Source organism: Phacochoerus africanus, chromosome 9 (assembly GCF_016906955.1).
Source record: "Phacochoerus africanus isolate WHEZ1 chromosome 9, ROS_Pafr_v1, whole genome shotgun sequence".
Classification (NCBI taxonomy): Eukaryota; Metazoa; Chordata; class Mammalia; order Artiodactyla; family Suidae; genus Phacochoerus; species Phacochoerus africanus.
The window spans coordinates 123,288,674-123,311,967 of NC_062552.1; the positions used below are offsets into that span (position 1 = coordinate 123,288,674).

General features: G+C 52.3%; 1 protein-coding gene across 1 annotated transcript in view; it reads left to right on the forward strand.

Annotated features, from left to right (window-relative positions):
• Window positions 1-23,294, forward strand: part of LOC125136328 (cholesterol 24-hydroxylase) — a 33,372-nt gene that overhangs the window by 5,233 nt on the left and 4,845 nt on the right. Inside the window, exons 2-12 of the mRNA XM_047797060.1 lie at window positions 2,283-2,363; window positions 2,955-3,036; window positions 9,965-10,038; window positions 10,512-10,598; window positions 15,243-15,381; window positions 16,088-16,198; window positions 16,605-16,755; window positions 16,937-16,999; window positions 19,062-19,134; window positions 22,373-22,457; window positions 23,044-23,154. Coding sequence (XP_047653016.1) covers window positions 2,283-2,363; window positions 2,955-3,036; window positions 9,965-10,038; window positions 10,512-10,598; window positions 15,243-15,381; window positions 16,088-16,198; window positions 16,605-16,755; window positions 16,937-16,999; window positions 19,062-19,134; window positions 22,373-22,457; window positions 23,044-23,154 — 1,057 coding nt within the window. The remainder of the gene's footprint in view (window positions 1-2,282; window positions 2,364-2,954; window positions 3,037-9,964; window positions 10,039-10,511; window positions 10,599-15,242; window positions 15,382-16,087; window positions 16,199-16,604; window positions 16,756-16,936; window positions 17,000-19,061; window positions 19,135-22,372; window positions 22,458-23,043; window positions 23,155-23,294) is intronic.

Consider the following 23,294-nt stretch of genomic DNA (forward strand, 5'->3'; position numbering starts at 1 on the left):
GTTAGATGAGTTCCCATCATGGCGCAGCAGAAACGAATCCAACTAGGAAACATGGGGTTGTGGGTTCGATCCCTGGCCTCGCTTATTGGGTTGAGGATCTGGCATTGCCGTGAGCTGTGGTGTAGATTACAGATGCGGCTCGGATCCAGTGTTGCTGTGAATGTGGCATAGGCCGGCAGCTACAGCTCTGATTCGACCCCTAGCCTGGAAACCTCCATATGCCACGAGTGCGACTCTAGAAAAGGCAAAAAAAAAGAAAAAAAAAAGAAAAAAAAGAATTGAAGTGTAAGTAGTTTTGGGGGGGATGGCCCCAGTAGGCGTGGAGATTGGCTAGAGAGAGACAGAGGCCAATGACGCAAGTTACCTCTGGGGACAACGGAGATGAAACCCTCCTGGGGAGCTCTGGGACCTGATGGAGCACACCGTCCCCCCACCAACCTCAAGGTGGAGGGGGCAGGGGTCACTGATGGAGAGCTGCTCTGGTGTGGGGGGGGGGCGCTGGTGAGCTGGAATTCCCAGCCTGCCTCTCCCGCCAGCAGGGCCAAGATACTGCAGGGCCCAGCCTCGGGTGTGGGCCTTTGGAAGTTTGCCCACCTGCACAGTCAAGGGCAGGGGGTGAGCACAGTGGGGTCTGCTGCCCCCACCAGGCCCCTTCTCAGTCCTCCTCGCCTTAGTGAATGGCAGCTCCATCCATCCTCCCAGTGGTCCAGGCCAGAAGCACCAGGGACATCACTGGCCCCTCAGTCAAGCCCCACGTCCAATCCATGGGCAGGTCCCTTTGGCACCGCCCACCTTCGAGTACATTCAGAGTCTGACTTCCCACCTCCATGGGTCAGAGTCCCCATCACCTTTCACAGTCCCCTCAGGGGTGCCCCCACTCCTACCCCTGCCCCCCACCTGCCCTGTTTACTCACAGCACTGCAGCAGCAAGGATGACGAGTCTTTTAAAATCCAAACCAGATCCTTTCTCTGTTCTGCTCAAAACCCTCCAGTGGCCCCCACTTCACCAAGGTCAAAGCAAAAGTTTGGCTCACAGCCCTCAAGGCTGTACATGTGCTGCCCCCACCTTGGTGACCTCACCCTGTACCACATTCCCCTCCACTGCTCTGCTCCAGCCACACCGCCTCCTGGCTATTCCTTGAACTAACCTAACATGCTCCTACCCCAGGACCTTTGCACCTGCTATTCCCTTTGGCTGGAATGTTCTTCTCCCAGGTACCTGTGTGGCCGAGTTCCTCACTTCTTACAGCTCACATGTAAGCGGACCCGCTTATCAAAATAATCCTCCTACGCCCATCCCTAGCTCTCCTTTTTCTGGTTTTTCTCCCATCACTTTCTGACTTCCTATTTATTTCCCTATTTGTTTATTCACTCCGTCTCCCCCAAAGAGAGTCTGAGTTCCATGATCCAGCAAACCCCAACTGCAGTTTTGTGGTCCCCATTCTGGATGCCGTAGTGAGCTTGATGAGAATAAATTTAAATGGGAGAGAGTTCCAAGCACCCTGGGACATGCCTGAGGCAGCACCAAACGGGCTTGCTTACAATCTGGTAATCATGTAGCCTGCATAGCATGACCTGGGGCCAGGAGACTTCATCTTCCCAGCCTTGGTGGCCCCACCTCTTTTTTTTTTTTTTTCTTTGTCTTTTTGCCTTTTCTAGGGCCGCTCCTGAGGCATATGGAGGTTCCCAGGCTAGGGGTCTAATTGGAGCTGTGGCCGCCAGCCTACACCAGAGCCACAGCAATGCAGGATCCCAGCCGCATCTGCAACCTACATCACAGCTCATGGCAACTCGGGATCCTTAACCCACTGAGCAAGACCAGGGATCGAACCGGCAACCTCATGGTTCCTAGTCGGATTCGTTAACCACTGAGACACCACGGGAACTCCTCGGTGGCCCTACCTCTTAACCGGGTTAATAATAGACCTACCTCCAGGAGACTTCACAAGGCGTCAGCATGATGTCTGGCTTTTAGCACGTGCTCAGTGAATGTCTCAGGTCCCTCCATGCACCACTGAGCCCTTGCCTCCTGCTGGCCCCCAACCTCAGCCCCAGGGAGGTGGTTTCCTTCCTCTCCATCTCTCCAAGGAAACTTCTGGAGCCAGTCAGACCCAGATTCGCCTCCTGCCTGGTGACCCCGAGCCAGTGCCATGCCTCCTGCTCTGGGCGTCGGTCCTCCCATCTGGGAAGTGGGCATTAGCCGACCTCTCATGGTCCCGTGGGGGAGGGAGTGCTCTCTGATGGTCGCTTCCAGGGATCTTACCATGTCCCATCTCTTCTAGTTTCCTTCTAGGACACCTCCCCTACTTTTGGAAAAAGGACGAGGTTTGTGGCCGCGTGCTCCAAGATGTGTTTTTGGATTGGTGGGTCCTAACTTGTCATTTGTTGTCCCTGCTTCAGTCCCCATCCCTCATGGGCCAGCTCCCCACAACCTCCAGCCCCGCACCCACACCCCCTCCTCAGTCCAGGTGGCTGCCACCCTCAGCAGCTCCTCCCCTGAGTGGAGAGGGACACGAGGTGGGTTCAGAAGGCAAGCTCTGCCTTTTGCCTACTGTGTGGCCTTAAACCAGCCATCGGAAGCTCTCTGAGCCTCAGTTTCTTCATCTGTAAGTTGGGTGGGGTGTGACTCAGTAACAGGCATTGTTTGGGGGTAGTGCTTACACTTTTCAGAGATGTGACATTTCTTGATTCCTAGCACAAGCTTTGGGGGCAAAGGAGGAGGGTAGCAACCCTATTTCATGGCTGTGGAAACGGAGGCCAGTGGGGGATGCGACTCAGAATGGGTCGGCGTCCAGGCAGAGCCTTGGCCTCCGGCTGTGCTGAGCCCCCACCCCCATCCCCACCCCCACCCAGGATGGGCTGCCGGGTTTCTTCTCCCTCTGGGCCCGGGCTGAGCTGAGGATACTCGCCGCCCTGGTAGTCGACAGCCTCCTTTGCATTACTTTGTTTTCTAGGGCCAAGAAGTACGGACCCGTCGTGCGGGTCAATGTCTTCCACAAAACCTCGGTCATCGTCACGAGCCCCGAGTCGGTCAAGGTAGGAAGCAGAGTGGTTTCCAGAGGGAGAGCCCTCCCCTTCCCTGGGCTGGGTGCATGACATTCCCCTCCAGCCACTGTGGGAGAAACGTTCCAGAGTCACACACATTTGTTCCCAGGATCCCAAAGGGAACAGCCTCTCTAACCACCCACCTTTGCAGGGGACCCTCTAGGCAAGGCCTTTGAATGTGGCAATGAGTTATTGTGAGACCCTTTGGGTTGGGAGTTTTGCCCAACTGGTGTGCACGCATCTAGTTGGTTCGTCTTTCTTAGCCTCAGTTCCTCCATCTTTGATGGAGCTGTAACTCTTCTCTTTTAAGGCTAGGATGAGAACGAAATATTGATCCATGCAGTTAACAAATAAAGGTCAAGAGATGCTTCAACATGCATTTTTGATGTATTTCACAATTATTAACCCATTTAATCCTCGTGGGTAGGAACTTTTTTTTTTGTCTTTTGTGTGTGTGTGCCTTTTCTAGGGCCGCTCCCACGGCATATGGAGGTTCCCAGGCTAGGGGTCGAATCGGAGCTGTAGGCATTGGCCTACGCCAGAGCCACAGCAACGTGGGATCCGAGCCACGTCTGCAACCTACACCACAGCTCACAACAACGCCGGATCTTTAACCCACTGAGCAAGGCCAGGGATCAAACCCACAACCTCATGGTTCCTAGTAGGATTCGTTAACCACTGCGCCACGATGGGAACTCCCTAGGAACTCTTATTAGTTTCATTTTAGAGATGAAGAAATGGTGACAGGCAGCGTAGTGAACCCGCAGTGTGTGCAGAGTGGTGTCTACCACGTGGGGTCTAAGAACGGCCATCAGCATGTCTACTGATGACAGCTGGCAGAACTGGGCTCAAATCTGGCTCTGCCACTAGCTGGCTGTAGGATCTTGGACAAGTTCCTTTATTGCCCTGGGCTGTAGTTTCCTCCTCTGTAAAATACGGATGATGCCTGTCTTACAGGTGGTTATAAGAATGGAACTGAAAGAATATACGTGAGCCATCTAGCCCATGCCTGGTACATAGCAAGTGTTCGATGAATGATGGTGCTCTTATTCTAATAGTGGGTACCCAGCTGGTGTGTGTGGGTGATGCTGTGCTTGGAGAGTGGCTGTGGTGACACTGAGAGGGGCAAACTGCAACTTAGAGTCTAGATCATGAGACAAGTTGAACGACTATGGTGTCTCTAACAGGATGTTAAAAGTCATCTTGTTAAAAAAATAGTTTCATTGAAAATACAGATATAGTTTAAGACTTTTTAAAGCATGCTCCCAAAAGTTATACACAAAGACATTCATGATGCTCCGTGAGAAAAGAGTCGAAAAAAATAGATTAATATGATGAATTACATTGATTAGCATTCAAGTGTTAAACCAATTTGCATTCCTGGTCATGATACAATTTGTTCCTGGAAGCATGGACACATGGATGCAATTTGTTCATCTTTTGTTAAGAATTTTTGTTGCTATATTTATTCTTATGATGCCTTTGTCTGGCTTTGATATCAGATTAATAGGTCTCATAGGATGAGTAGGGAAATGGTCCCTCTGCTCCGTTTGTTGAGTTTGTTCAGGAGTGGTGTTATTTCTTCTTTAATGTTTGCTAGAATTTACCAGTGAAGGCTTCTGGACCTGGTGTGTTTTTTTTTTTTTTTGAGAGAAGTGTTTTTCTTTTGTTTAAATGGCACATTCAATTTTTAAAATTGGTATATAGCTGTTCAGATTTTCTATTTTTTTCTTGAGTTTGGTATCTCAAGGAATTTGCCCATTTCGTATAAATTGTTGAAATTATTGGTATAAAGTTGTCCACAATATTTATTTTTTATCTTTACCATTTCTACTGGATCTATAGTGATGTCCTTTCTTTCATTCTAGAGAATAGTAATTTGGGTTTGTTTGTTTTTTTAATCTTCTTGAACAGGCAAGCAAAAGTGTTGTCAATCATTCATCTTTTCAAAGAATCAGCTTTTTGTTTCATTGGTTTTCTCCATTGTTTTTCTTCTATTTTACTGATTTCCACTCTTTATTATTTCCCTCCTCTACTCACTTTCAGTTTAATTCATTCTTGTTCTAATTTTTTAAGGTGGTTAACTTAGATAATTGAATTTAGACCTTGTTTCTTTTCTAATACAGGCCTTTAAAGCTATGCCTTTCCTTGTAAGCACTACTTTAGCATAAATATACCACACATTTCAATATGTTGTGCTTTGATTTTCATTCAGTTTAAAGTAATTTCTTATTTCCCTTGTGATTTCTTCTGTGATCCATGGATCATGTAAATGTGTTATTCAATTTCTAAGAATTATAGGATTTTCCAGATATTTTTCTGTTATTGATGTATAATTTAATTCTGTAAGATCAGATAAATACTCTTCATGATTTCAGTCCTTTACAATTAATTGAAGCTTGTCATATGACCTAGCATATAGTCTATCTTTGTGAATGTTCATGAATACTTAAAAAAGAATATATGTTCTGTAATTGTTAGAGTATTTTAGAAATGTCAATTAGGTCAAGTTCATTGATAGTGTTGTTTGAATCTTCTAAATCCTTACTAATTTTCTTTCTACCTGTTCTAGCAATTACTAAGAGAGGATTGTTAGACTCCTATCTCATCATGGATTTGTCTATTTCTACTTTAAGTTCTATTAATTTTGATTCATATATTTTGAAGTTCAGTTACTTGGTGTGTACACATTTAGCAAAGGAATTGATCTTTTTATCTTTAGGAATTTCACTTTATCCTTGGCAATATTCCACTTCCTGAAGTATATTTTATCTGGTATTAATTTAGCTACTCCAGCTGTCTTATGTTCAGTGTTCCATGGTGTATCTTTTTCTGTCCTTTTATTTTTAATCTATCTGGAGTTTTGTATTTAAAGTGGGTTTTTTAGAGATAGGCATATAGTTGGGTCTTGCCAGTTTATTAAATCCTACAATCTCTGCCTTTTAATTAGAATGCTTAGGTAATTTACATTTAATGTAATTATTGATATAGTAGATAATTTATATCTACCATTCTATTTGACCCACTTGCTGTTTGTTCCCTTTTTCTCCTTTCTTGCCTTCTCTTGGATTGAGTATGTTTTAGCATTCCATTTTATCTCCCCTATTGTCTTATTAGCACTCTCTCTCTCTCTCTTTCTCTCTATCTCGCTGTGATTGTCCTGGGATTTACAGTATAATCTCTCTTTCTTTTTTTGTCTTTTTAGGGCTGCACGCACCGCATATGGAGCTTCTCAGGTTAGGGGTCAAATCAGAGCTGTAGCCACTGGCCTATACCACAGCCACAGCAATGCCAGATCTGAGCCACCTCTGTGATCTACACCAAAGCTCATGGCAACTCCAGATCCTTAACCCACTGAGAAAGACCAGGGATCAGACCTGTGTCCTCATGGATACTAGTCAGATTTGTTTCCACTGAGCCATGAAGGAAACTCCTATAGTATAATCTTTAACTTATATCAATCTGTCTTCAAATAATTATAGTACTTCATCTCTTTACTTTTAAGATTTTCTCTTTATCACTGGTTTCAGAAATTTGATTATGTTCTACCTTGGTATACTTTTACTTGTATTAATTCTACGTAGGATTCTTTGAACTTCTTGGATGTGTGGGTTCCTTGAGCATATTTGTAAAATTGTAATAAATGTGTTAATGTTTTTGTCTGTGAATTCCATCATTCTCTGTTATTTCTAGGCTTGGTTATAGGTCAGATTTTCCTGCTCTTTGCCATGTCTAGTGATTTTATGTTGCACACCGGATATTGTGAATACTACATTGCTGAGTGCTTGATTTTGTTTAAAGAATACTAAACTTCATTCTGGGAGGTCAGTTTGATTCTCTCTGGGTTGCTTTAAGTCTTTTGAAGGTTGATCTAGAGTAGGCGTTTACGGAGTTCCCGTCGTGGCACAGTGGTTAACGAATCCGACTAGGAACCATGAGGTGGCGGGTTCGATCCCTGCCCTTGCTCAGTGGGTTAATGATCCGGTGTTGCCGTGAGCTGTGGTGTAGGTTGCAGACGCGGCTCGGATCCCGCGTTGCTGTGGCTCTGGCGTAGGCCGGCGGCTACAGCTCCGATTGGACCCCTAGCCTGGGAACCTCCATGTGCCGTGGGAGCAGCCCAAGAAATGGCAAAAAAAAAAAAAAAAAATAGAGTAGGCGTTTACTCTAGAGCTAGTTTAGCCCCACTACTGAGGAGTGACCCTTCTGAAGGTTCTATTAAAGGCCTTGTGTCTAAGTTTTAACTCTGGCTGGTGGGAACTTGAGCAATCCTTGGCTTGTTTGAACCCTGAGAATTGTTTATCCTATAGTTACCCAGTAATTCTCCTTTTCCCAGAAGTTTTATACCTGGTCTTGTGAAGTTTCACTCTATACATGTCCAGATTGGTATCCATGCAAAGATACAGAAGGTCCCTATGCAGATTTCTGCACAGGACCCCTTTTGTTTTGTTTTGTTTTGCTGTGTGTACGGCGTATGGAGCTTCCCAGGCTAGGGGTCAAATTGGAGAAACAGCTGCCAGCGTATGCCACAGCTGTAGCAATGTAGGATCCAAGCTACATCTGCAACCTACACCACAGCTCAAGGCAATGCCAGACCCTTAACCCACTGAGCAAGGCCAGGGATCGAACCTGCATCCTCATGGATACGGGTCGGATTCATTTCTGCTGCACCACAGTGGGAACTCCTACACAGAACCTCCTTCTATGCATAGCTCTCTCCTCTTGGGTCCTCTGCCTTACGAATTCTAGCTTTTTTCTGGCTTACCTGGACTCTGACCTCTATTTCATCAATTTGGAAAGCCTGCTCAAAAAATATTTGAGTTTATTTGTCAAATACCTTTGTCCTACAATTCCCTCTGGGCAGAAAGCTGGAATGATCCTGTTGTAGAGAGCTCATCTTTTTTTTTTTTTCTTTTTTTATCTTTTCCCTCTGTCAGGGTTCACAATCCTTTACCCATTGTCTAGACATTTCATATATTTTGCTTATTTTTCTGGTTGTTTATGGCAGAGGGCAAGTCCCTAGCAGTTACTCCACCCCGGGCAGAAATGGGCGGCCAGAGTGGGCGACAGAAGGCAGCAGGTGCTGGGGGTCCCCTGTGCACCCCTTAGGTCCCAGGGCCTGACTTACTGGGCCATCAAAGGAAGTCAGGGTCCAGGGACAGCAGGCATGGGGACCCTGGTCAGAGCCTGTTTTGAGGCTGTTCTGCCTCAGGAAGGGCTCCTCAGCTCAGGTTGGGAAGGGCTGGCATAGACCTTGGACTACTCAGGGGTATTTGGGTGGGGTCTGGGCGGTAGGCCTTTACGTCCAAGGCGAGGAAGCCAGCAGGAGGGCTAGTGAGAGAAGTTGGTTTACGAATGTGTTTGGGTGGAGGTGGGGGTCTTGGGATGTGGCTCATGACCCAAAGTCAACCATTTCTGGGTTTCCTTTGAGCTGGAAATTTGATATTAGGTCCCCAGGAACTAAGCTCACAAACACCAGCAGCCTCTGGATTAATGTCACCTTACTGCTCCCCTGCGCCCACAGGATAAAGCTGAGGCTCTACAGGGCAGGATTCTGGGATCTGGCCCTGCAGCCTCTCCAGCTCCTCTGCTGCCGCCCCCCTCCCCGCCCCACACCTCCATTTCTCTGTCTGAATCATGTGACCTGGGCTTTTCCTGCCTGGATCCCATTCTTCGCTCCTGCACCCTTCCCCCGCAACAGCAAACTGCCTAGATTCAAATCCTGTGTCCACCGTTTACCATGTGTGTGACCTTGAGCCAACTTTAAATCTCAATTTCTTCATCTATATGTAGGATGAGCATAAAAATGCCACCCACATCTTAGAGTTGTTCAGGCATTCAAGGAGCTACAGGATGCTGGTGTGCATCTGGCATTTATGGAGCACCTGCTGTGTGCCAGGTGCCGTTCTCAGCACCTTTCCTGTAGAACTAATTTACTTTTCACAGCAACCCCACCAGGTAGACACTCTTTTTATTCCCATCCTGTAAGATAAAGAAACAGGGGCAGAAGAGGTAACTCGCCCAGGATCGTAGAGTTTGCAAGCGGTGGAGTGAAGATGTTTGAGCCCAGATTCAAATTTAAGCCAGGGAACTCCACAGCCTGAGCTACCAGCCCCTGGGCTCTCCTGTCTCAAAAGCTGTTATGTACTGTTACTGTTGCTGCCATCCTGCTCTTGGGGAGGAAGTGGACTCTTCCTCCAGGAAGCCTTCCTTGACTTCCAGGCCTGGGTTGGCACTGACCCTGAATCAGCACAGATTCAGGGTCAGTGCCAACCTCTCCTCTCCTCCACTCTGGTTGCACAGCAGCCCATGCCTTCTCTTGTTCTTGCCACTTTGTTTTTTTGGGTTTGTTTTGTTTTGTTTTGTTTTTAGGGCTGCACCTGCAGCATTTGGAAGTTGGCAGGCTAGGGGTCAAATCAGAGCTACCGCTGCCGGCCAACACCACAGCCATGGCAACACTGGATCCGAGGTGTGTCTGCAACCCACACCACAGCTCACAGCAACATTGGATCCTTAACCCACTGAGTGAGGCCAGGGATCGAACCCGCGTCCTCATGGATGCTCGTTGAGTTTGCTACCACTGAGCCACAATGGGAACTCCTCGCTGCTTTAGGAGGTGGCGCAGTGCAGGGTCCCATGTGGGCTTTAGAGTGAGGAAGCCCCCTGCACCCCTCCCCAGCTGGGTGACCGCAGGAAAATCACTTCACCCCTCTGTGCCCCGAATTCCTCATCCCTGAAGACAGGACTTCTAGAGGGATTAGGTGAGATCGCGTGTAGGGGTGTTCATACCACAGCAGATGCTCCGCTCAGGGCGATTTGGGGGTGCGGGGGGAGCGTGTTTCACAAGAGTCAAGAACACCACTGAGTCCTTTGCGGCCTCTCGTGGGTGCCCACGCTCACGCTGTTTTTTGGGAACGTTTAGAGGTTCCTGATGTCCACCAAATACAACAAGGACTCCAAGATGTACCACGCGATCCAGACTGTGTTTGGTGAGAGGTAGGTGAGAGGAGGGTCCTGGGGGGAGGTGGGAAAGCCTCAGGCTGTGCGCGGAGGGCCCGTGGGGTCCAGAGCGTTGGGGCCCGAGGCCCTGGCTGCGGGGCACGCAGCAGGCCTGACTGCAGGTGGCCCCTGCTCTTGTCACCGGTACCTTCGTTCTCCCCCTTCCCCCTCCAGATAGCAGGTGGGAATGCGGGAGTCCCTGAGGTCAGGGAACACGGTCACCCCGTTTCTTTTGTACCTGATTATATTTTATCTTAGTAAAATTCACATAGCGTAACAATTTACCGTTTTAACCGCACGGGAGTTACAATTCAGTGGCATTTGGCATATTTGCCCTATGGTGCCCCCATCCCCGTTGTCTGGTTCTAGAACATTCTCATCACCCCAAAGGGAGACCTGTCCCCATGAGGCAGGCCGTCCTCGTTCCCTCCCTCACCCCATTTCTCACGCCACGCATTTGTCTCCCGCAGGCTGTTTGGCCAAGGCTTGGTGTCCGAGTGTGACTATGAGCGCTGGCACAAACAGCGGAGAGTCATGGACCTGGCCTTCAGCCGGAGGTGAGTGTGGCTGCAGTCGGGCCCTGGGGGCTGGGCTGCCAGTGTGGGTGGGCTTGAAAGGACCTGTCTTCATCAGAAGGGGCCTCCCTGGGCTCCAGGGAGAGAGAAAGGCCCCAGGATTACCAGCCAAAGAGTGAGCTGGGCAGGTGGGGGGGGAAGGGCTGTCTGAGAGACGCCCCCACGTGGTTTGTGAATGTCAGGCGTGTGGGGGTCCTTGCCCCCCAGCCCCAGACCTCCTCTGGCTCAGACCTCATCACTCCCCAGCTGGGCTTTTTCATTTATTATAGTTTTCCTTTTTTGGGTAGCATTTCATTTTTTAAAAATAATGCTTTTAATGAGATAGAATTCAAATACCGTACAATTCACCTATTTACAGGTGGAGCCAGGGGTTTCTTGTATATTCACAAACATACAACCATCCTGACGGCTGACTTTAGAACATTCTCTTCCGCCCCTCATTTCCTCGAAAAGCTCCCAGCTCCTGACAATCACTGATTTACTTGCTCACGAAGGAGTTTGGGATTTTCATGTTCTGCACATTTCTCATAAATAGAATCATACAACACTTCATGCCTGGCTTCTTCCATTTACCGTAATGTTTTCAAAGTTCATCCATGTTATAGCACGTATCAGAACTTTGTTCCTCTTTTTTTTTTTTTTTTTTTTGCTGCACCTGTGGCATGCAGAAGTGCCTAGGCCAGAATTCACACCCTCGCCACAGCAGTGACAACACCAGATCCTTAACCCACTGCATCACTAGAGAACTCTTTCTTTGCTTTGCTTTGTTTTTTTTTGTTTTTTTTTTTTTGTTTGTTTGTTTTAAGGGCTACTTCTGCAGCATATGGAAGTTCCCAGATCAGGGGTTGAATTGGAGCTACAGGTGCCAGCCTATGCCACAGCCACAGCCACGTGGGACCCCAGTTGCATCTGCGACTTACACCACAGCTCAAGGCAATGCCGGATCCATTACTGCACTGAGTGAGGCCAGGGTTCAAACCCATATCCCCAAGGATGCCAGTTGGATTTGTTTCATCTGTGCCACAGTGGAAACTCCTGAGAACTATTTTTTATTCCCAAATAAAATGCCATTGTATGAACATACCACAGTTTGTTTATCCATTCATCAGTTGGTGGACAGTTACGTTTTTCCCACTTTTGGACTATTGTGAGTAGGGCTGCTGTGAACATTGGTGAACGAGTTTTTTTATGGGGATGTATGTTTTCATTTCTCTTGGGTGTTTACCTAGGAATGGGAATCTATGTTCTCCAATAACCTGAAAACTTCCCAGGGCAGGGCCACGTCACCTTGACTGGCCTTCATAACCCTGGCACTTGGCACAACAGGCATTTATTAAATAAATGCCTCTTTCTTATCTAGTCCTTATTCTCAGTCCTGGCAGATGTCTCAGACTAAGACCACACTATGCATTCATTCCCTCTGTGGACATTCCTGGGGACTTGGGAAGTGCCTGGTTGCTCTGCTGGGCACAGGTGTCCAGGGACAGGACGAGTCTTCTGCCTTTGAGGACATGAGGTCTAGTGAGGCAGACAGATTGAATGAGAATCATTGCAGTGGGTGTGACAGGAACTGTGATGGAGGCACGAGCCCAGTCTTGGAAGATCAGGAAACGCTTCCCTAGGGAAGTGACATCTTAGCTGGGTATCAAAGGAGGCCCAGAAATTCCCTGCGGTGGCACAGAAGGCAGAGGGAGTGGCAGGAACACAGGCAGAGATTCTAGAAAGAGCCAAGTGGTTCCTGGAAGGTGGAGGAGAAAGGGTTAAAAGGCTGGAGGAGTCCAGGAGGGGCAGATGGAGCAGGGGTGAGGTCTGACCTCCACCTTTCAGAGGATAGGGAGTCAGCAAAAGCCCAGGACCAGGAACAGATGTGGTCAGATCTGAGTTTCAGCAAGACCTCTCCAGGGAAGTGAGGTGGATGCACTGGAGGAGGGAGACTGCAGGCAGGCAGATCAGGGAGGAGGCTGTGATCAAAGACTAGCTGAAAATGTTTATATGGTCATCCACAGATTACACACGAAATAGTAACTTCACAGGGGAGAAGCCTGGGGGCACCCCCTTAACCACATGAGCAAAGTGACTCTAAAAAGCAAAAATAAAGAAATAAAGACAACTACAAAGAATTTTACAAATAAATCTACGCTTGCGAACCTTATGTTAAGAAGAGAAAGTCAAGCCTACTGTGGGAGCATATACTGAGCCTACCGGTGTTTAAGGGGCATTTCCTTGAGGAAGTGGCTTTTGGCTGTTCATCTGGGAAGTGGGCAGGCATGAAGGGGTTTGGGGTATAGGGATGGAGGGTGGGAGGGCAGGGAGCCCAGGCCGAGGGGACAGCATGTGCAAAGGCCCTGAGGTGGGAAGGAGCATTGAGATGGGAGGAGAGAAAAGGCTGTTGGAGTTCCCACTGTGGCACAGTGGGTTAAGAATCCAACTGCAGCAGTGGATTAAAGGCTCTGGTGTTGCCACAGCTGCAGTGCAGGTTGCAGCTGTGGCTCAGATTTAGTCTCTGGCCTGGGAACTTCCATATGCCATGGTGCAACCAAAAAAAAAAAAAGGGTGTTGAAACAGGGAGGTGATGCCGTGGGAGGAAAGTGAACAAGGGCAGCCAGGTGAGGACGGTCCCCTCCCTCCAGAGAGTGACAGGGACCAGAGTGATGCTTTCAGTAGGGGCCTGGGCTGCAGAGAATAAGATAAGCAGTCAGCATGGGGCGGGGAGCCGCTGTAATCGTGAGGATGTCAGGGCCTGTGCCAAAGCTGGGAACCGGAGCAGGGCCGGCAGATTGGCCACGAAGAACTGATATTCTCTTCCAATTAAAAAAGGTACTCTTGGAGTTCCTGTTGTAGCCCAGCAGGTTAAGAACCTGACATAGTGTCCATGAAGATGAAGGTATGATCCCTGGCCTTGCTCAGTGGGTTAAGGATCTGGAGCTGCCACAAGCTGCAACACAGGTCGCAAATGTGACTTGGATCCGGCGTTGCTGTGGCTGTGGTGCAGGCTGGCAGCTGCAGCTCTGTTTCAACCCCTAGCCTGGGAATTTCCATACTCTGTGGGTGTGGCCCTAAAAAGAAGAAAGAAAAAGAAAAGAAAAGAAAGAAAAAAGTTGCTCTTGGAGTTTCCACTGTGGTGCAATGGGATTGGCAGTGTCTCCGCAACACCAAGATGCAGGTCCCATCCCTGGCCCCTCAGTGTAAAGGATCCATCATTGCCATAGCTACAGAGTAGTTCACAACTGCTCCTGTCAGGGCCCTGACCCAGGGAACTCCCTTTGCCATGGGGTGGCCAAAAAAGAAAATTAAAAAGTTCTTCTATTTTTCTCTTACACAATTTTCTGTTTACTATGTTTGTTTGTTTTTTTTTGTCTTTGTGCCTTTTCTTGGGCCGCTCCCACAGCATATGGAGGTTCCCAGACTAGGGGTCTGAGATAAGATAAGAACATCAAGGCTGGGGCCATACAGTCACGTGCCCAAGTCACAGGGCTTTTCCGGATAAGGGAGTGGTTATGAATACAGGGTTTGTCTTTTTTTTTTTTTGGTCTTTTTGTCTTTTTGCCTTTTCTGGGGCTGCTCCCGCAGCATATGGAGATTCCCAGGCCAGGGGTCTAATTGGAGCTGTAGCCGCCGGCCTACGCCAGAGCCACAGCAACTCGGGATCCAAGCTGTGTCTGCAACCTACACCACAGCTCACAGCAACGCTGGATCCTTAACCCACTGATCAAGGTCAGGGATTGAACCTGCAACCTCATGGTTCCTAGGCAGATTTGTTAACCACTGCGCCACAACGGGAACTCCTGTTTGCTATCTTTTAAAACCTCTTTTTTGGAAATAATTTCAAATTTCTAGATGAGGTTCAAGAATAAGGGTAGGAGAAAAAACCCTCTTATACCCTTTACCCAGATTGCTAACATTCAAAATCACTTTGATTTCAAAAGCAGGACTTTCTCTGTAAAAATTCAGAAATACGTAAGGCACAAAGGGGCAGTCTGCCCCCTTCCCGCTGCCTCAGGGATACTATTTTCGTGAGTTTGGAGCCCACCCCTCCATACCTCTTTCTAAGCTGTTTGACAGGCAGACAAACCAGGCAGGTAGCTGTCCCGGGTCAGGGCTGCTGTGGGTTTAGAGCTCTGGGTCTCAAGACTCACTTCCATGTAGGGCTGGGCACTGTGATTGCTGAAGGGCAGGGAGCAACGTGGGATCACGAAAGGCTGCAGGTGGGGGCCCCCAGCAGGGCAAGTAAGGAGAGTGGGCAGCGCAAATGGAGAGGTTGGAGGGGGACTCTATGGACTCTAGGTGGCCCCAGAGGCCTTTTGTCCCTCCCTCCCCGCTGTCCGCTGTTGTTCCTGCATTGCCACATCTCCTCGAGGTCGGAGTTGAAGGGCCCAGTGGCAGATGAAAAATCCGTGGAGCATTAAAATAAGGGTAATGGGACGGCAGCCATCCTGAGAGGAGGGGCGCGGTGAAAGTCAAGTTTGATTCCTGTGTCCCCGCCTCGTGAGCCGGGCCTTGAGGGGCGTCCAGAAAGGCTGGGAGGGGCCCGCAGCTCCACGCTGCACCCTCCGGAGAGGGGCGGTGAGGGATGTCCCCAGGTCTGGGCTCGTCCCAGGGGCCACTGATGCGTGTGCTGTTTCCCAGCTCCTTGGTCAGCCTGATGGGGATCTTCAATGAGAAAGCGGAGCAGCTGGTGGAGATTCTGGAAGCCCAGGCGGATGGGCAGACCCCCGTGTCCATGCAGGACATGCTCACCTGCACCACCATGGACATTCTGGCCAAGGTGATGGGGGGATGGCAGCGGGGGGCGGGGGGGGAGGCGGGGGCACAAGGGCAGAGGTCTCTTCCCCCCCCACCCCCGCTCTCCTTGCTTCGCTCCCCTCCCTCCTCCTGCGCCACATATCAGCCGCCCCTTCTCGGGCAGGGAGGCTCATCTGTTTTAGCTCCTTGAACGTACAGCGAAACCCAGCATGACTGGAGCTATCAAGTCAGTCTCTAGAAGTGGCCAGCGGGAGATGCGGGGACGGCCCGCAGCTGGTCAGGGGCAGGACCAGGCCTGATCTCAGGTCTGCTTGACTCCCGGCTGCACGCCTGCCCCCAGTGGGTATGGCCTGGCTTTTCACACTGGCCAGAGCCCCCAAGCCCCAGGGAAGGGTGGAGCGAGTGAAGCATTGTCCTCATCCCACACGTCGCTGGGAAGCTGCGTGTCGAATAGACACCCAAGGAAGCCTGCATTTCAGGGGCAGGCGTCTTGGCAAGGAAGGAAGTTAAGGTTTGTCGAGTGGCTACTATGTGCCACTTAGTCCTCGCACGGCCCACAGGGTCGGGGTTATCCTGGTTCTTTGTAAGGAGCTAATGACGCACTGCACATAAACCCTCAGCCCAGGGCCCGGTCTCCACTGAACAGTGCCAGGCTCTGCCTGGGGTCTTCAATCCTCCCAGCCCCCACCATGACCTTGCCCTTCTCCACCCTGCCCCCTGCCCCCCAGGCAGCTTTTGGAATCGAGACCAGCATGCTCCTGGGGGCCCAGAAGCCTCTGTCCCGGAAAGTGAAACTGATCCTGGAGGGTATCAGCTCATCTCGAAACACTCTGGCGAAGGTACTCCCACCCTCCCGGGGTGGCCCCATCGTGTGCGTTATCCTTATTTGCTGGAGCACATCCTCTGGTGACTTTTTTTGGTCTTTTGGGGGCTGCAACCAAGGCATATGGGAGTTCCCAGGCTAGGGGTCGAATCAGAGCTGTAGCTGCCGGCCTGCACCACAGCCACAGCCACGCCAGATCCGAGCCGTGTTTGCAACCTACCCTACAACTCACAGCCACGCCGCATCCTTAACCCACTAAGCGAGGCCAGGGATTGAACCCGCATCCTCATGGTTCCTAGTTGAGTTTGTTACTGTGAGCCACGGCGGGAACTCCACCACCGCGGATTTCTGAGGTCATTTTGGAGCTGGGGGGAGGGGAGAGCGTGAGATCAGGCCCAGACTGAGCTGGGGCTCTGGGTCAGTTTATGCCAGGCAAGTGGAAGCAGCTTCGCGAGATCCGGGAGAGCGTCCGCTTCCTGCGCCAGGTCGGCAAGGACTGGGTCCAGCGGCGCCGGGAGGCCCTGCAGAGGGGGGAGGACGTCCCCGCCGACATCCTCACTCAGATTCTCAAAGGTGCTCCCTCGAGGGCCCTGGAGGGGGTGTCCGGGGGGGGGCCGGGGGGGATCCCCCCCATAGGGGTGGCCCAGCCCAGTGGCCTCCAGCTGGCTTACCGGGAGCTGTGGGGAAAGGGGCAGGGATTCTGGGGGCGGCAGGTGGCTGCAGCCCAGGCCCTGAGACCCTCCTTGTCTTTCAGCTGAAGAAGGGGCCCAGGACGATGAGATCCTGCTGGACAACTTCGTCACCTTCTTCATCGCGGGTGTGTGGCACCAGCGGCCACAGAGGGCTCGGAGCTTGGCAGAAATGATGGGGACTGTGGGTCGCTTCGCCCTGACTCAGAGATTTTGGGGGGGCAGTCTGAGCCGAGTCCTGCTGTGGCACGAGGGGGCCGGGGTGAGGGAAGCAGACGCCCTCTCTCTTTGCTGGGGGGGTGGGCAGGAGGCACCCTCGGTGGCCTCCATCCTGGCCATGGAACTGACCAGTGTGAGGATTCATGAAGCTGTGTTTTGGGGGACCCAGGAGAGCTTGGCCACGTGAATTCAAGGCTCTGCCTCACTCGGAATTGGTGCGGAGGCCTTCGTTAGACCAGCACCGAGAGCTGCGCTAAGCAGCTTCTTTCATTTGCTCATCACATACTTCTTGAGTGTTGTCCTTCCCCTGGAAAACTCCTCCTCACCCTTCAGCGATCCTGCGGGTGTCTCTTCCTCAGGGAAGCCCTCAGGGATTGCCCGGACTCATCAGGCCCCAGTTAGAAGCTGTCCGTGGTGCCCAGAGCTCCTGTCTGCCCACACGCCCCACAGCGTTAGGTCATATAGTTATTTGTGTGATTTGATGAGGTCCATCTCCCCAGCGTGCTCAGTAAGCCAGGGCTTGTGTTGTTTCGCTTGCCGGTGTGTTCCCAGGGCCCGGTGGGGGGACCCACAAAGATCGGATGGGATGAACCAAGACGAGGTACAGGGAGGACAGAGATGCGTGTGGTGGGGGACCCTTCGTGGTCTGGTGGTGGTGGTGGACCGTCAGATGGAATTGGGTGGGAACCTTGCTGGGCGGTGGATTTCCAGAGGAGGAAGCTTGCATCCCCTGCAAGAGGGTCGTGGAGGGGGAAGGGATCTGCCATGTGGGTGGGGTGGACGAGGTCCCTCCAGGTGGGGAGATGCATCCCCAGGAGCCCGGGGGAACCTGGGGCAGTGGGGCTGGAGCGGGACTTCGGGATACCTTTCCCCACCCGTGACAAAACGCTTGCTGGGTGGAGGCTGGCTGGTCTTCATCCCGTGAGCTGGGAGCCGGGCCCTGGATGTGGTTCCTCTGTCACTGGGGCCTCAGTTTTCTCATCTGTACAATGGGGCCTGGAGGTGCTCCCCACGCCTCCGTCCGGCCCTCCAGTGGGGTGTTAGTAACTCCCCTGCTGACCTCACAGCCCTCCCCTGAGTTCTGTGCCGACCCTGCAGGGGGCTGGGGAAGCGGACAGCTGTGTCTCCCTCCTGCTGTCCTGGGAGGAAACAGTCACAGCTGGCAGTGCAGAGCCAGGCCTAGGCTGGGGCTCCGGCCCCTTCTGACCCCCCTCCCCAGCCCCTACCCGGTGGGGTCCCCTGGCTGTGACCCGCCCACCTTCCAGCCTCGGGGGCAGCCGGGCCTCCTGCCCACTCCCACCTACTTGCTGAGAGGTGTAGGCCCTCCTCTCACAATCGAGCAGCCCCTAGGCCCCAGGCTGGCTGTGGTTGCCGCCTGGTCCACGGTCAGCCCCCTGCCCCTTTGGAGGAAATCTGGGCAGCTTGGTTTGCTCCCAGGCCAAAGGGCGCTGGTGATGGCTAATGCGCTCAACTTGACCCGATCTAACCAGCATCCAGAACCCGGCCCTCTCCTGGGGAAGTCCATCCCTGTGACAGCAGGGGCACCCTCTCCAGACCTCGGGCTGGTACCTGCATCTTGGGGAGATCCCCGGCCTTGGGCTGGGAAGCCTTTCATTCCTCCAGCTGGGTGACCTGAGGGAGCCACATTGCTCTTAGCCTCAGCTTGTTCTTCTGCAGACGGGGATGCCATCTCTCCAGGCCAGGCACAGCACAAGGAGGGCTGGAGGAGGGCTTGTAGCCTCTGAGAACCTGATGGGGGCAAAGGCCCTTGACGCGACTACACTGAGTGGCAGGGGGTGCAGAGACAGACAGGTGTCTCCTTCGGACCTGCGCACCCAGCCTAGCTATGGCTCAGGGGCAGAAGTGGGGGCCCCAACTGCCACCAGGGGCTTGGGGTCCCAGAGGCCGGGCGCCGGGCCAGCAGCAGCCCCGCAGGCCATGTGGAGCTGCCGCTCTCCCCCTTTCCCACAGGTCACGAGACCTCTGCCAATCACCTGGCCTTCACGGTGATGGAGCTGTCACGCCAGCCGGAGATCTTGGCGAGGTACCGAGGGGTGATGGGGGTGCTTCCTTGAGGTGGTGAAGGGGTTTATGGGCTGTCTTGTTTCTAGAGAGCCACCTGCTCCCACCTCCCGTGGCTGAGCCCTCTCCAGTGGGGCCGGCTTCCCTTCACCCCAGGGCCTTTGCACATGCTGTTCCCTCTTCTAGAAGCTCCTCTCCCTGCCTTTTCCCTAAGGAATTCCCCCTCCTCCTCCTCCACCTCCCTCTCCTCTTTCTTCCCTCCCTCCTCCCCCTTCCTCCCCCTCCCTCTTCTTCCCTTCCCCCTTCTTCCCCTCCTCCTCCTCCCCCTCTCCTCCTTCCCTCTCCCTCCCCCCTCCTTCCCTTCCCCTCCTCCTCCCTCTCCTCCTTCCCCTCTTCCCCCTCCTCCCCCCTTCCTCCCCTCCCCCTCCCTCTCGCAATCCTTCTCAGACCCTAAAGCAGCCCCCCTGATCCCCCTCCTAGCTCCTCCCAGCTCACCAATGCGTTTCCTCCTGGGACTCTTTGCTTTAAGCCTATTTCAGTCACAAAACCGGAAGCTCCAAGAGGGCAGAGTGGTGGCCCTCTCCTCTCAGTGCCTGGCCACGGGCTGGCCCTGCGGAGGGGACAGAATTCCAGGCAAAGTGCTGAGGGGGCGCCTGTCTTCAGCTGGCAAGGCAGCTGGCCCCCCACCTCCCCGGCCCCAGGGAGGGTCTTGGAGCCCAGCCTCTGGTCTCTGTTCAGACAAACAGGCTCCCTCAAGGGCTGGGTGCAGACAGGCTGGGGCTGGGACTCTGGGGACACGGGCAGGGGCTGTCAGCACCAGCTTGGAAGGACAGGCACGGGAGGCTGCTCGGGAGTATGCAGTGCAGCGGCCCCTTGAACAACAAGAGTTTGAGCTGTTCGGGGTCCCTTCTACCTGGATGTTTTCACTGAATCCCCGCCTCGGTTCTACCCGCTCCGCAGTTGGATGTGCAACCACGGACCCAGCGGGCCAACTGTAAAGTTACACTTTCATGTTTTTTTTCTTTTTAGGGTGCACCTGCGGTATAGGGGAGTTCCCAGGCTAGGGGTCAAGTCAGAGCTGCAGCCTTCGCCACAGCCACAGCAACGCCAGATCCAAACCGCATCTGAGACTTGCCGCAGTTTGTGGCAATGCAGGATCTCTAACCCACTGAGTGAGTCCAGGGATCCAACTGGCATCCTCATGGACACCAGTCAGGTTCTTTACCTACTGAGCCATAACAGGAACTCCTATACTTGGATTTTTGACTCTGAGGAGGGTCCGTGCTCCCAACTCCTGCGTGGCTCAAGGGCCAGCTGTAGTTTATTGGGTTTTAAAAATATGTAGTAATATCTATTAAAAATTTGGAAAAAAGCAGACAAGTTAAAATAATAATAATAAAAATAAATCCACCTGTGGTGCCCCCATCCAGCCAGAGGCTGTTCATGATTAATAACTGAATTTCACCATGTGTCTTATCACAACATTGCCCCGCAGTCTTGCAACTTCCACTCTTCTGTTTAAAATATTGCAGCTAGGAGTTCCCTGGTGGCTCAGTGGGTTAAGGACCTGGGGTTGTCACTGCTGTGGTGCGGGTTTGATCCCTGGACCAGAATTTCCACCTGCTGTGGGGGGCCAAAAACTGAAAAATAAAGTAAAATCTCATGTCTCTCTGTGTGTGTATATGTGTGTGTATCATATATATGTCATATACCTGCATATGACATATGTCACGTGTATAATAAAACTTACCATTTCAACTACTTTTGAGTGTGCTGTCAGTGCCATGAAGCACATCCACATTGTCGTGCGGCCATCACCACCCCCTACCCCCAGAACATCTCCGCATCCCAACCGGAAACTGTCCCCATCAGACACAACCCCCCCCTCCCTGCCTCTCTTTCTCATCCCCCCCTTCTACTTCCTGTTTCTATAAAGCTGACTCCCTAGGCACCTCATCGAAGTGAAATCATATAGCAGCTGTCTATTTTTTTTTATTTGTTCCCCTCAGCATCATGTCCTCCTGTCCGTGTGGCAGCAGGCCCTTCCCTTTCAAGTCTGGGTGGTTTTATTCCATTGCGTGGATAAATCACATTTATTTATCCGCACATCGGTCCATGGACACTTGGGTGGCCTCCATCTTTTGCGAGTGGGGCTGCTATGGGCATGGGTGTGCAAATGTCTGAGATACCCTACAGGTCTTTTGGGCGTACACCCAGAAGTGGGATGGCTGTGTCACATGGTAAGTCTCTGTTGTGTTTTTGGAGGTGCCTCCACACTATTTTCCGGGGAGGATGCGCCTTTGACCTCCCCACACCTTCACCAACACTTGCTAGTTTCTGCCTGTTGACATGAGCCCCCCTCATGTGTGGGAAGTGGTCCAAGTCTTTTATAGCCACCCGTTTTTTTTTTTCCTTTGCTTTTTAGGGCTGCACCTGAGGCCTATGGAAGTTCCCAGGCTAGGGGTTGAATCGGAGCTGCATCCGCCTGCCTACACCACAGCTCATGGCCACGTCGGATCCTTAACCCAATGAGTGAGGCCAGGGATTGAACCTACGTCCTCATGGATGCTAGTCAGGTTCATGACCTGCTGAGCCACAACAGGAACTCCTGCTACTGCCTATTATATCATTCTGGCTGCACCTCCTAAGGCTCATGCAAGCAGCTTTCCTGCACAGCTCATTCTGCTGTTTTCAACTGCTGGGCACCAGGCTGAACTAGGCATCTTTGTGCAAAGACCTTGCTCTATGGTGGTTTATTTCCTACAGGTGATTCCAAGGAGCTCATACCAGAAGTGAAGGTTTTAAGGCCTTGAAACTAGTCCCCAGGTGCTTGGGTATCTGGTTTGGATGTGGCAGTTCTTTCAACAGTGCCGTGAGCAGTGGGGGAGCCCCAGTCCTCTCTCCCTTCTGTTTTTTTTTTTCTCCTTGCTTTTTAGGGCTGCACCCATGGCATAGAGAAGTTCCCAGGTTAGGGGTCGAATCAGAGCCGCAGCTGCCAGCCTACTCCATAGCCACAGCAATGCCAGATCCGAGCCGCATCTGTGACCTACGCCACAGCCACAGCCACAACCACGCGGGATCCTTAACCCACTGAGCGAGGCCAGGGATCAAACCTGAATCCTCATGGACACTAGTTGGATTCGTTTCCGCTGAGCCACAACAGGAGCTCCCTCTCGTCACGCTTCCTGCCACCCACTCTTCTTAAAACTAACATGGGGACCGTCTCCTTGGAGATGAACTTGTCTTTGTCTGACCGACAGGCTGCAGGCCGAGGTGGACGAGGTCATCGGCTCCAAGAGGCACCTTGACTGCGAGGACCTGGGGAGACTGCAGTACCTGTCCCAGGTGTGGGGGTGGGAGAGAAGCTTCTGGGCAGAGGTGGGCTGGCTCCCTGAGCCATAGTACAGGGGTTCTTGCTGCTCATGAGGATCCCCCCTGGGAAATTAGAAACTGCTCTGTCCAGGCTGCCCCGGACCAGCGACCTGGCGTCACTGGGGGACAGGATGCAGCAGCAGTTTTGCTAACGCTTCCCAGGTGATTCCGGTGCAACCCTTCGCCAAGGGGCTCCCCAACCGGGCCTTGGGCTTCCCACCTGGGGCCCCAGGCCCAAGCAGGGCCCCCTCCAACCCTGACGCGGCACAGAAGAGGGTCTCCCCTGAGCTGCCCGGGGTCCCCTAGATGGTGGGAGCCCCGATGTAGATGGAAGCCCAGCTCCCGGCCTGGTCTCTGGCGCCCCCGGCTTTGCACAACCCCCTTCTCCTCTGGGCCTTAGTTTCTCTCTCTGTCACGTGAGGGATTGGGGACCAAGTCCTGGCTGTGGGTGCACACTAGATCCCGGGAGCTGGAGCCAGGTTGGGTCCAGGACATGCTTCTGGCACATTCCACGGGGTCCCCTAACGTCTCTCATTATCTCCCCATGTGGTGTCTGCAGGTCCTCAAAGAGTCGCTGAGGCTGTACCCGCCAGCGTGGGGCACCTTCCGTCTGCTGGAGGAGGAGACTTTGATCGACGGGGTCCGCGTCCCTGGCAACACCCCGCTCCTGGTGCGTGGGGGCCCTGCCTGCCCGCCCGCCCCTGGGTGGCCAGTTCGGGGCTGTCCTCTGAGGTCAGGGGCCCTACGAGGTCTGCAGCCCTGTCATCCTCCTTGGCCACGCTGTGCAGTCTCAGCGGAGTCCCACCATAA